General features: G+C 36.1%; 1 protein-coding gene across 5 annotated transcripts in view; it reads right to left on the bottom strand.

Annotated features, from left to right (window-relative positions):
• SREK1 (splicing regulatory glutamic acid and lysine rich protein 1) overlaps nucleotides 1-12,743 on the bottom strand; it is a 32,915-nt gene that overhangs the window by 4,490 nt on the left and 15,682 nt on the right. For all 5 annotated transcript variants that reach the window (XM_085567752.1, XM_021534401.4, XM_085567751.1 and 2 more), the window contains 5 exons: nucleotides 12,495-12,673; nucleotides 11,799-11,929; nucleotides 10,244-10,358; nucleotides 7,322-7,441; nucleotides 4,587-5,108 (listed from right to left, as the gene is read on the bottom strand). In XM_085567752.1, the coding sequence (XP_085423878.1) occupies nucleotides 4,587-5,108; nucleotides 7,322-7,441; nucleotides 10,244-10,358; nucleotides 11,799-11,929; nucleotides 12,495-12,673 (1,067 nt within the window). The remainder of the gene's footprint in view (nucleotides 1-4,586; nucleotides 5,109-7,321; nucleotides 7,442-10,243; nucleotides 10,359-11,798; nucleotides 11,930-12,494; nucleotides 12,674-12,743) is intronic.

Below are 12,743 nucleotides of genomic sequence, written 5' to 3'. Positions count from 1 at the left end.
TAAAAGAAAACAGTGCAAAATGAAGCCCAAGCTGTTGTCAAAGTCAGAATAAATAAAATCTATTGTTTCTCTAGTGGTCCTTGCTTAGCAAACAGAATGTCATCATTCTGTACACATGGAAAAGCTTGAAGTGTTTTACAAAGAAACTATTATACATAGGTAAATAGAATTTCCTGAAGTTGTCATCATGGAGTCTGATCTTGAATACAGCAAAACATGAAATAACCAGTCATTTATACTAAGGGACATGTTAAATTAAAGCAAAAACTGAGTCAGTACAACTTAATTTAACATAAATGCAGAAGCCATCTATCAAAATAAGATTACTTTTTCCCTATCAACCCTCTGTAAAGCAGGAAAACCATACTGGAAGAACAATTGAAGAAAAAGACGGACGTTTAAAACTTACTTCTAGATACAAACACAAAAGCTACATTTATTTTTATACAAAACTGCTTTTGCAATTTGTGACTATTTAAAACTTCAATATTTAGAGAAGTCAAGAAATCAACACTTATTAGGTAAGTAACAAAAGGACACTTACGTTGTAGGCAGTAACACTATATGGATTCATACTCTGACCTATCAGAGTACCAAGCCATAGTGACAACTCCATATACCATCTACTGTGACTGTCCTGGTAATTTTCTTTCTAGTAACTAGAACAGTGTTGTGTTTTGGATTCATTATGAGAATGATGTTGATAATACACTGATGTTTTAGTTGTTACTTATCCTAAAATAAAGGACATTTGTTTCCCATGCTCTGCCAGCAAGCAGGTACACAAGACACTGTGAGTGAGCATGACCAGGAGAACTGACTCGGCCAAAAGTCAGCAAGAGGTGAATGACTGTGTAGTGCGTAATTTTCTCTTGGGCTTTATCCCTCTCTGTCCCTTCCATTACAATTATTACTGTTACTATAATTATTTAACTTTGTTTCAATTACTAATGTGTTCTTTCTTGAACTCTCAAAACAGAGCCTGGCAGAGCATGACAAGGATGAACAAGGAAGGGACTGGTGAGGAAACAAAAAAAGTCAAAAAAGAACTGTCATGGTTTAACCTCAGATGACAACTAAGTCACGAGTGGCATTTGCTTATTCTCTGCCATCTTTTGCCCCCTTTGGCTATCAACTTCCATAGTCCCACCCCACCAGGGGAGAATAATAAGCAGGAAAACAAGGAAAATTCCAGCACTGTACCAGTTGCTAGTAAGAAATTTAACGCTGTTTCAATCAAAACCAATACAGTGACCTCCTGAAGCAGCACAGGGCAAGATTTCGAAAGTATTTCAACAAGATTTGATTTATCTTTGATAAACTAAAAATACAAAATAGCCCCAAAATCGTGTAGTAAATATCAGCCACTAATCAGCTGTTCACTAATTAACACATATTTTGAACACCTCCACATTGACAATCACCTTTATTTAATTAAGGATACTGGAAATTGATTATTCTCTCTCAGTGCAGTCACTTAGGCTACACTGAATACATTCTCACTTAATTCTGATTTCCAGCATATGTACCTGCAATCAAGTGCTTCAGCAATTGTGTTAAAACTAAAAACTGCTTATTCATTAAATTTTATTTTCAGTTTCTGCTTTTCTTATTTCAAGCTGAAGAAATGTAACTACATCTCACTGCATCTCTTCTCATCTCTATTACATTTGTATATTAGATTTTTGTGCACCCATTTCATTAAATGTCTTACACAATATTAACAGCAAAATTTAAGAAAAACAAGTTCTGAATACTTTGATAGTGATATCTCTTAATTATACATGGAAATAACATTCTGTATGCCATCTGGTGCGACTGGCTCTGCTAGCCTGTAAGATAGCTCTTTTTCCAACTGATTTCACTTCTCCATGTCAGTCTTTCTTTCAGCTAGGAATCACAAATAACCATCTTATTTCCAGTACCTGTGAGCAAAGCAAGTCAGCAAAGCAAGGTCAACTGCCATCTAGTTCTTAGAAGGTCCTGTATGTCCTATTCCACCTTCACCTCTTCTCCAAAAAGATGACTATTTGCCCAATATTTTATGTTTACACTTATACTTCACATTTTACATGATCACCAGTCAACTACTGTACTGAAATTCAGGCAATTGAAATACCTATCTGTTGAAGCATCTTCACTGGAAAGGTCTGCAACCATTTCAGCTATGCACTGTTCATCACTAAAGAAAGACCCCTAACGTACAGAATTACTTTTCAGAGACCAATGATGTTACTGAGGTTGGAAGAACCCTCTGAAGATCACTTAGTCCAACCTATCCCTTCCCCACCTTACAAGAGAGTCAATCAGAGTACGTTACTCAGGGCCATATCCAGTCAGATTTTTGGCTGGAAGAGACAATCCCTTGAGGTAACTCTTTCCAGTCTGCCAAGCAAAACCACCACAATTTTGACACTAGGGAAAAAAACCCTTTATTTACTATAGGCCAATATGTGCCTGTCACCTCTTAGTTGTCACAGGCCTCCACTGGCTCTGTCTTCTTCATGCTCTTATGAGATATTCATATATATTGGTAAGATGCACCTCAGCCTTCTCTTTTCCAGGCTAAACAATCCCAGATTCCTTAGTATTCCCTTGTATGAAGGAAGCTCCAAGTCCTTTATCAGCTTCACGATCCTCCACTGGACTCATTCCAGTACATCTGCATGCCTCTTGTAATGCAAAGGCCAGAACAGGATCCTAAATGTGTCCTCACCAGAAGAGGGAAAGAATTACCCTTCTTGACCTACTCACAACATTGCTGGTTTCCTTGGCTGCAAGGACCTGGCAGCCAGCAAGTCTCCATGCTATACTGGTGCAATGGCATTATTCTTGCCCAGGCATAGGACTTGTACTTTCTCTTTGTTCAAGTCCATGAGATGACTATCAGTTCATTTCTCCCATCTGCTAAGGTATCTCTAATGGCAGATCACTCTCCTCCCACACCTGTGTTTGCAAAGCTATGGAGGATTCACTCTGTCTCACTGTCTAAGACCCTGATAATACCATTCACCAGTACTGGCCTGTGCACTGATGCTCTAAGGATAGTTATATCTGGAAAAAAAATGGAAATCCATAATAAAAAGTGTATTTTCTTATCTTCCAGCTTCCAAAGAACACTACCCATGTTCAACAATATCTGCATTATACTGAAGTATCCTTTGCACTTTGACTGCACTAGAAGAAATGCACTAATTTTCACAAGAATTCCTTGCTCAAGTACATGACATTGGAGCCTTCCTACAGCACTTTCTTAACTAGTAATATTCATAAGGGGGAGCAAAATCATTGCAAACTAAAGTATGAATTTTTGGTAACACCCCTTTAACTACACTTGCTGTTTGGCACTAGGAGTCTGGTTTTCCACCAAGGCTCCTATATAAGATACATATTATGAAACTCTTACATTTTTTAATGCACTTATACAATTCATAACTCTGAGGCCTATGGACTGAAAAACAATTGTTTCAAAGATGACAGAAGTATCTCTATGTGGGTTTTCCAGTCATTTAAATAGGAAGCTGCATATGCTTAAAGAAACAATATTTTGCCCATAAACCTCATAACACAGACACAACGTTCAGAAACTGTTACACCCTTTTTTGCCTTCTATGAACCCTGAACTGATGAATTTTGAGGACTAGAGAAGTTCTGCTTTTGTCTCGTGAAACTATTACAATAGGTAGAACTTGTCCAATTCGTTCAGCATTTCATTATCTCATGATTACAGATATAATTTGGTGTTTAAATCTGATACAATACTACTGAACTCCCTAATTCCTGATGTAACAGAAAGGACCTTATCCACCAATGCTTCTAAATTTAACTTAGATGCAATGCTTTTAGAATATGCCTGAGCTTGCTTATAGAGATTGTTTATCATCTCACAGCCTCTTTCTGCTGTAACGAATTCATTTAGATTTCCTGCCAGTTAAGCTTCCCTCAGAGCCAAAACCAACAGCCACATTAACTTTGTCTTCCTGCTTACTGTCAGCAGTGTTTAGAAATGTTACTTTTAACTTACACCTGGCCATCAGATAAACAATATATCTGTCTCTTCCAATTGAGATACATTTACCTCATGAAAGGCTAGCCAGCCAACCCATATGCTTGCTTCCTGCAGTTCTGTCATCCAGCCAAAGAGAAGCAAGTACTAGGAAACAACTGTTTGCATGATTTACACACCAAAATGTTGCAGTAGGTAAGTAATGAAAAAACTATGTAACAGTGACTCAAACTTTGATCAGGGCAAAGATAATATCTGTGATGTTGATCAGAACTTCTGGCTGTCTGTAACCTACATAACTGGCACAAGAATCATCTCATTACTGTCCTCAAGGTTTATACAATATGGTTATGTGAAAGTCAAGCACCAGCAGCCCAACAAGAAATTGCTATATCAGGCACCATATAGAGCTTTTTATATCAGATGTTTACTTTAAAGAAAAATCTACAAAGCAGAAATAATACAATTTTATTTAGCAAGAGCTATGGTGACATCAATATATAAAAATTAGGATGGTGCCTTACCGATCTGATAAGTCAAAACAGAAAAAAAAAAAAAGCATGAAAAATTCTAAACAAACCTGCTGGAGCTACGAGATCTTCTTGAAGAGCTATAGCTTCTTGGGGGTGTTCGGGATCTCTTATCTTTCTTCTTTTTATCATCTCTCTCTTTTTCTCGCTCCTTCTCCTTATCCCCATCTTTTTCCTTTTCTTTATCTCTGTCCTTTTCTTTGTCCCCTCCTTTGTCCTTATCTCCCTCCTTGTCTTTAATCTTCTCTCTATCCTTCTCTCCTTCTTTCTCAGTATCTTCTTTTTCTTTGTTCTGATCTACCTCTTCCTTGTCTTTTTCCTTATCTTTATCTTTTTCCTTTTCCTTGTCCCTATCTTTATCCTTGTCCCTGTCTTTGTCTCTGGCTCTCTCTCTGTCTTTGCTTCGCTCTTTATCTCTCTCCTTGTCCTTCTCTCTATTTCTATCTTTATCTCGCTCTCTTTCCCTATCTTTGCCTCGATCTCTATCCTTCTCTTTGTCTCGGTCTCTGTCTTTCTCTTTTTCTTTGGCCTTTTCTTTTTCCTTCATCTTTTCTTTGTCTCTTTTCTTGTCCCTGTGAAAAGCCAAACACAAACCCATTAATTCATCCTTGAACTTTCCAATTAAAATTACAACTAACTTTTTCATATACATCAAGATAATGCATCTCTGTTGAAAAACAGTAATTCTTCAATATTTTAATTTTTCACTCCTGTTCACAATAAGGGAAAGCTACATATAGTTAGGAAATAAACAGCTATATACAGCTAGGAAAAATTTTGAAACCCAACTGGAGAAGGGGAGGCCAAAACCAAATCAAACCACTATCTTCCAAGTGATGCTACTATGTTTGGAGAGAAACTGTTTTTTCACCTCACAGTTATGTAATTATACATACACACATTTTCTGTATTTTGCCAGGAGTGAGACAAACTCTATAATCAGTAAATCCACTCTTTACTAAAAATGTATCCACATAAAATGACCTTCAGATGAATCACTGCCAAATGAATAATGACAGCTGATTGACAGTAGTCTTTATATTCTACAGTTTCCTCTCACACAAACATCCTTTAACTGTTTGGCAGTCCAACAACACTGAATACATAGAAATGAAACATGGATAAAATATCACTGGATTCCCTTAAAAGGCAAATATAAGATCAAAACTTAATCAAAACAATTCAGCCATCCATAATGTCACTAGAAATTTGAGAATTACTGAAAAATGCTAATGCAGTAAAAACAGAAGAAAGGAAAATAGCTTCTTTGGGACATGAAGTATGATACATGTTCATAAAAAGAACAGTGAGGAAAATTCCATCTGCTATTCAAGTTATCAAGTCGAACAAAAACTGATTAGGTAACAACTTTGGTTGGAAGATAATATTTTAGTATAGGACTATTTGAAAATGCAAGACTCCATCTCTTCCCTCTAGTACAGAGACACATAATGAAAGAACAATTGTTCAGAGAGAGAAACAGGAGAAAGAGTAGAGAAAAAATTGATTAGCAGGCCTTATTGTGTCAAGAACCAGACTGACAGAAGTTACTTGGTATTGGTATCTAGTGTAGAATTTTTACAGATTCTAAAAGAGACTCCTTCACATATGAAAGGTCCTAAGCACTCAAGAAGTGTCTGGCTGTATCTCCTTCCCAATTGCAGATAAACAGCAGACTGTTGTATGCTCTGCAGCCTGACAACTTTGATTCCCATCAGGTTCTGTCAAAAACTTATTAGGAGTCTCAGATGGAATATAACATTATAAAGATAAAACAGTGCACAGTCCCCACAATACCAGTCTTACAGCTTCCCAAGAAATGTCTTCTAGTTAATTTATCAGAGATTTCACTGGGCTTTCCCCTTCCAGTGTCTCAAGAAGCTCCAGAAAACAGAAACAATCAACAGCATCCACCAATAAAACCGAGCCAGCTACGCAGCCTAGTTTTGTTTCCACATACGTCCACAGATCTGCAGCTCTCTTTCCCACAAAACTTATAGAACAAGAGGCAGCTGCACAACCTAAGTACTGATCTCCCTTCAAACAAATCAGGGGAATTACAGAAATGAAACTAAGAACATACCCAGACCTATTCAAGAAGCTATTTTCACAGCCACTTTTGGTTTGAGCTTATTCACTACTTCATCCCTAAAAAAATTATCCTAGGATCTTGTGAAAATGTCACTGTTTAGTAATTAGATGATCAGACATAAAAACTAATAAACTAGATAAAATATACACATACTATATCCTGAGACACATATATGCCATACACAACCCACACGTGCATTTGTTCCTGCTGTTTGACATACGAGAAAAGTCAAAGATAAAAATAAACAGTTATGCACAAGAACTTTATACATGTTCTCACAACACAGGATCAAAGTCAGTCTGAACTCAATCTTCTCAACAGACATACATCAAATAAGCACTATCCATTTTTTAGTGGGTTCACAAGTACTCAGGATATTCCTTAACTATTGTTTGTAGTCTGATAAAGCAACTCTTTACAGTCAGTCTCGTCTACATTTGAACTAACATCCAAGCTATCAAAGTTTAGGTGCGTCATCATGTCATTTAACCCCTGGATGCACTCTACACGCTACAAGAAAGGTAGTTAATTCTATCCTAGCTAAAACTTCTATACTCAGTATTAAAATTTACTTTGTCTCTTTGTCCCACAGATGAGATTCCACCCTTTATGGTAACTTAAAAGCTTTGTTATTTTTTTTTTTCAAAAACTGTATTCTGACCTAACAGTACCATTTTGTGGAACAGAACTCACCGAGAACGAGAGCGGCTTCTTGATTTCCGTCTTTCCGTAGATCTAGACCGTTTTTTCAGAGGACTCCGGGATCTGCGTCTGTCCTTGTGTCTTGAGAGAGATCTGTTGCCAGATCTACTTCTAAATGAAGAATGCCGGAAGAAAAATATTTTAATGTGGAAACTTCATACAAATGACATCAACCAATAAAATGACAGTATACACATGTTGTGTCACTACAAAGTATTATCTGATACCTTCAAGAATGACACCTTGATAACATTCTGTCTCTAAAAGTTTTTGCAAACATAGATACTTTATGCTTCACCATGTGTAACATGCTCTATCTTTGAAACCATTTAAGTTATACCAGTGTTTCATAATAACCTCCATGAATCTGGAAAATAGAAGTTACTATAATTTACAACAGTTGTCTTTACAAAATGACACGGCACAGAATCTGATCAGCAATTTCTAGCAGACTGTAAAAAGAATTAATTACATTTTATTTCCTTTCCAGGCTCAAGCACTTACTGAAATCTTAGTCATCAAAGAAAGAGGACTTTGGCTGCAACAATCTCTTTTTGCTCTGTTCTCCATCCTTATAATTTAAATTCATAAAGACAAGTTACCTTTCCAGATAAAAGGATCTGTAAGCATGGATTTCAGTTGTAATTAAAGTGTAGGTACTCTGATTTAAAAAAAAAAAAAAAGGTCTTATCGAGGTTCGATGAACAGCACTTTAAATATTTTTTCCAAAATACTCCTTAATTTCTGGAAGACCCTTTTTCCCAGGGAAACAAAAATAAAAAGCTGAATTTGCATGTTAAGTTTCAAAAAACCACATCACTGGACACTTTGTTTCCCAAGGCACCACAAAGTTTAACTTACCATAGACAGAAAGATTACATATATTACTGAATAAAACCTGAAGAACTGTGAAGTACAAAAAGGCTACCTTGCACAGCTCAAGGCACACAGTTGAATGATGCCTCAGGATTTTAACTGTTATATTTTTCATATATTTGTAATCCTGCAATTCCTGAGTGTATAACTCCATACAGAGTATTACCTACTGTTCTCATATTTTGATCAGACAAAACAATTCTTCTCCAAGCCTGGGAATCAAGGGCACCTTACCTTCTCAGGCCCCGAGAAATGTAAGCAAAAGTGAGAAAGGGGGAGAACAAACTTGGGGTAAATGACTTCATTACCTGAAACTGTAATTGGAAGATTAACCCCCTGTATGCAAAGGAACCAAACTTACAAAAGAGTGAAAACCTGTGACCCACTGTCCATTTTGGGTATAGCCCCTTGGTGGGGGGTGCTTTGTATGCTCTAAATGTATGTGGAGGCCTTCAATAAATGTAATTGCTTTTTATTACCTTAATTCTGTCTGGCCTCTGTTTTTAGGTAGTTCAAATGGCATCCTTAAAATATACCAAGAAGAGGGGAAGCCATTTTTTACCTACAGCTTTGCTCTCCTTATCAGCAGAGAAATACAAATCAACTGCAAGTCCAATTTATTGCAACAGAATCAAAGCACAACCTCCAATAAATTTTATGTGACAGAGACGAAAATGATGTTATATAAAAAAGTAAAACAGGGAAGCAGTAAGGATAGATTATTTTTATGGATGAAGCTGCCTCAACAGGTCAGACTGGCTTTCTTCAGCATGTTCTCAAAACTGGCGTAGCAATATTAAACAATTTAATGAAACTGACAAAAATATAATAATTAACATTCATTAAAGGAATAGGTTTTCCACATTTAAATAAAGAAAAGCTTGTCTTCTAAAATTCCACTTGGTTTGTCTCAATACAAGATAGTTCTGAAATTACTGCACTGTTGAACAAAAACCAGTTTGTCTTTCATTTATGGCTTGAATTAGGGACATAGCAGAAAAGCAAGCAACAAGGAAGTGACCAAAGGATGCTTCTTGCATTAAAAAGGTACCTAACATTTTGAAGTCACTAGAAAGCACATGCTTTGGTTCCCTGCTGTTGCAAAACTGAAGCCTGCATTTGTATCACATTTATTTGATAGTATAATTGATGATAACTCCCTATCACCAGATTTTCTGTATTTAAAAGTATCCTAGTAGCCTTGTTTGAAGACATGAATGAAAGGATGCCTCAGAGCTGTTGCTGCAATATGGACAACACCCACCTTTTAGAAATGTAAGCAATCAAATAACATTCCAAATTGTCGGGGTTTATTTATCCTTAACCAAGTATCTTTAGATTTATTTGCCTAGGTTCTCAAAATATACTCCTGACATCAAAAGAATCTGGACCATTTTGGGAAGCCTTGTAATTCTAACAGAACAGGTTCTGTGTTTTATTTAAAGAAAAAATTCTTAATCTTTGAGAATGATCTAATAATTTTCTGTTTCAGAACTGAACAGATTTAGCAAAGCAAACAAAACCTGAATAATAAGAAACTGCCCCTGAAGTTTTTTCTGTATGCTTTTTAAAAACACAGCTTTACATTTACAGAACAAAATTAACTCAATGCTTAGAAGTTGAGGACAATACCAAAAACCAGCCAAAAAAACAATCAACCTATCTGCTCAGGTGTTACCAGTAAATTATATGCTTCATCCACAAAATGCAGGTTTCTCTTTAAAATACAGGTCACAAAATGTTATTTGGCTACATAGCCTAATATACAAAACCACAAAATGCACAAAAAACCCACAGAGAACTTACTTTACATGACACTAAAGTGCCTTCTAGAATGTTTAGACTGAAAGTAATCCTATAAAAATTTTGGGTTTAGAGGAAAAGAGTATTCAGAGACAAAGTTTCTGGTTATGCTGATCTTCTGGATGCAAGTTAATAATCTCTATAGCAATTCTTGTCTATAACTAAAAATACCAGTAACCAGTACCTTGCAAAAAATCACAGTATGATCATAGTCTGAAACAAAAAGCTACCTACCTGTGTTTTGAGTGTGATCTTTTCCTTCTAGATCGGGATTTTGAGCTAGACCTGGATTCTGAACGAGAATGGGAACGAGATCGACCGCCTTTTCTTTCACTGCTCTTTCCAGACTCTGAGAGGAAAAAACCACTTTGCAGTGTAAGCTCAGAACATTTAAAGATCCCAGTTAACAATCTGGCACAAGTGGAATGTACCACATATATTGCAAGGGGCCTACTCTCTGCACATCTTCCTTCTTTGCATATATCCTTCAGAAACATCCAAGAAAGTCATTGCATATACTCGTTGAGTGCAGCCATCCTGCAGCAGTACACATAAACCAGATAATTATAAACAGCTAGCTCTACTACGAACGAGATTTATGTTGCTGCCACAATGCACAAGATCATAACATGTCCTCCTTTTGCTCTATTTCTTTAATATAATTACCTCCTTATTTTTTTAAAAACTTGAGAAGAACAGAGTAAATTTAGAGGGCATAATTTTGAAAACAAGCATAATATATATTACTGTCAGTATTTTTAGATATTTCACATACTGTACAAATACTGAAGTTTTATTCCTCATTGTTTTGTATGAGGAAAGGAAGAACAGAACAGGCTGAAAAGTCTGACCAAAGGCCAGAAAGTCAACAAAAACCTAAACAGTGAACTCACCACAGTTCAGAGTCTAACTGTTATTCTGTTGCTTAACAGTGAAAAAGTGCTAGTTATTTTACTTCTAACAAAAAAACACAGCCGAAAATTATTCCCATCCCCCCCCAAAAAAATCCCTCAAGATTTCACACTACTAACCAACACAAGACAGTATCTGGGTTTGCTAGTAAGAAGAATGGCAAAAAGTCGCTGACTAAAAGAAGCAGGACGTTTACGAAGTTAACATTTTTTTATGCTGTGGTTTTGCAATTAGTTTAAGCCAGTATAAACCTCCACTAGAATGTCTGTCTAAGCTCTCAACACAACATCACCTTCCACTTTGAGTTGGCATCTCAGTGTTAACAGGGAACAGGGAAACAATCTGGATGAAAAGAAGTCTTTTACCATATGTTAAGATTTATCCCAGATTTATTCTCTGATCCCATTTGCTTTGAGGATGCATACAGCCTTCAGGCACCATGAAAAAGAAACCAAATTAACCTGCTGCTTATAAATAAGAAAAGCAAAATATTACTGCTTTCCGAACCATGCTAGTTAATGCTGATCGGAAAACTATGGCACTAATGGGTGCTAAAGGACAACAAAAAATAGAAAGCATTTTATTTTAAATGTTTTCAAGTGCTCTTAACTTAAAAAGTGTCACCATTAAATATGGATTTAGTATTAAATTTGCATGTTTAAAACATTCAGTGAACATGTATTTGAAAATGAATGATGAAATAAAAAGCTTCTCCACTGCTTAGATGCATGAACAGAATTTTAATAATTTTGGTTTTTTCCCAACATGTACTGAATACCTCTGGATACCCTTCTCTTGTGCCTGAAAATACTGTTAGAAATGTGCACCAAGGTAAACACAGAATGTGCCTGTTCAGTAATTAACACAATATACCTACCTGGCTCAATAGCAGCAGATATAAAAGACTGGGCTTCCCTTACTCTCTTCATCACTTCTTCTAGCTCCTTGGCAGCAGCTTGTGGTGTCATCTCAGGAGGCTTCACTATTGCATTATTGGAGTGATTTATCCTAAGTTAAAGAAAAATAAAAACCTTTCATTCTTAAACATTTGAACAGGGCAAATGAAAAACAAGTAAGGAAAAGATCTCAACTTCATATAAAATTAAAAAAAAAAAACACCCATCTGTTCCTAGTATCCAAAGTATTTGAAATCTTACCACTTTTAAAGAAAGGCAGCACAGTATTCTTATGTTACAATTTTTTAGTAGAAGTCCAGGAGGTTACTTCTCTATCTCAGGTTAAATCTTCACATTAACACCTAATAACTACATGCACATCATACTGAAAACTTAACTAGTACTATGGACTTCAAAGATTTTTCACTATTACAGTTTACACTACCTCAAGATTAATATAAATGTATTTTACGCAAAGCTATATGTATTCTATTGAGAGAAATTTATGCCAAACTGTGAAACTGGAGTTGATAAAAATGCTTTGGTTTGTTAACAACAGGTCCACATAATGAAAAAATACTAGTCGCAGCATTTTACTACACATAAATCATAAATGTGTGTATAATAATACAAACAAATGTCCCATTCAACAGTAATATGGATAATTAATTTCTTACTTCAGTGGCCGGTCTCCAAACATAACTCCATTAAAGGCAAGAGCTCGAGGTACAGAATTTTGGTCTGCAAATTCCACAAAAGCAAATCGTGTTGGTTGTGTCTCATCACCTGCCATTCGCACAAATTTGACTTCTCCAACTTGCTTAAAGAATTCAAGCAGCTGATCTGCTGTGGTAGTCTAGAAAGAGTTGAAGAGCTTAGCTGAAGCAAACTATACAATGAAAACCATCATGTACTATATTGGGTAG

Source organism: Lonchura striata, chromosome Z (assembly GCF_050655825.1).
Source record: "Lonchura striata isolate lonStrDom1 chromosome Z, ASM5065582v1, whole genome shotgun sequence".
Lineage (NCBI taxonomy): Eukaryota > Metazoa > Chordata > Aves > Passeriformes > Estrildidae > Lonchura > Lonchura striata.
This window is presented reverse-complemented; position numbering and strand designations above follow the sequence as displayed.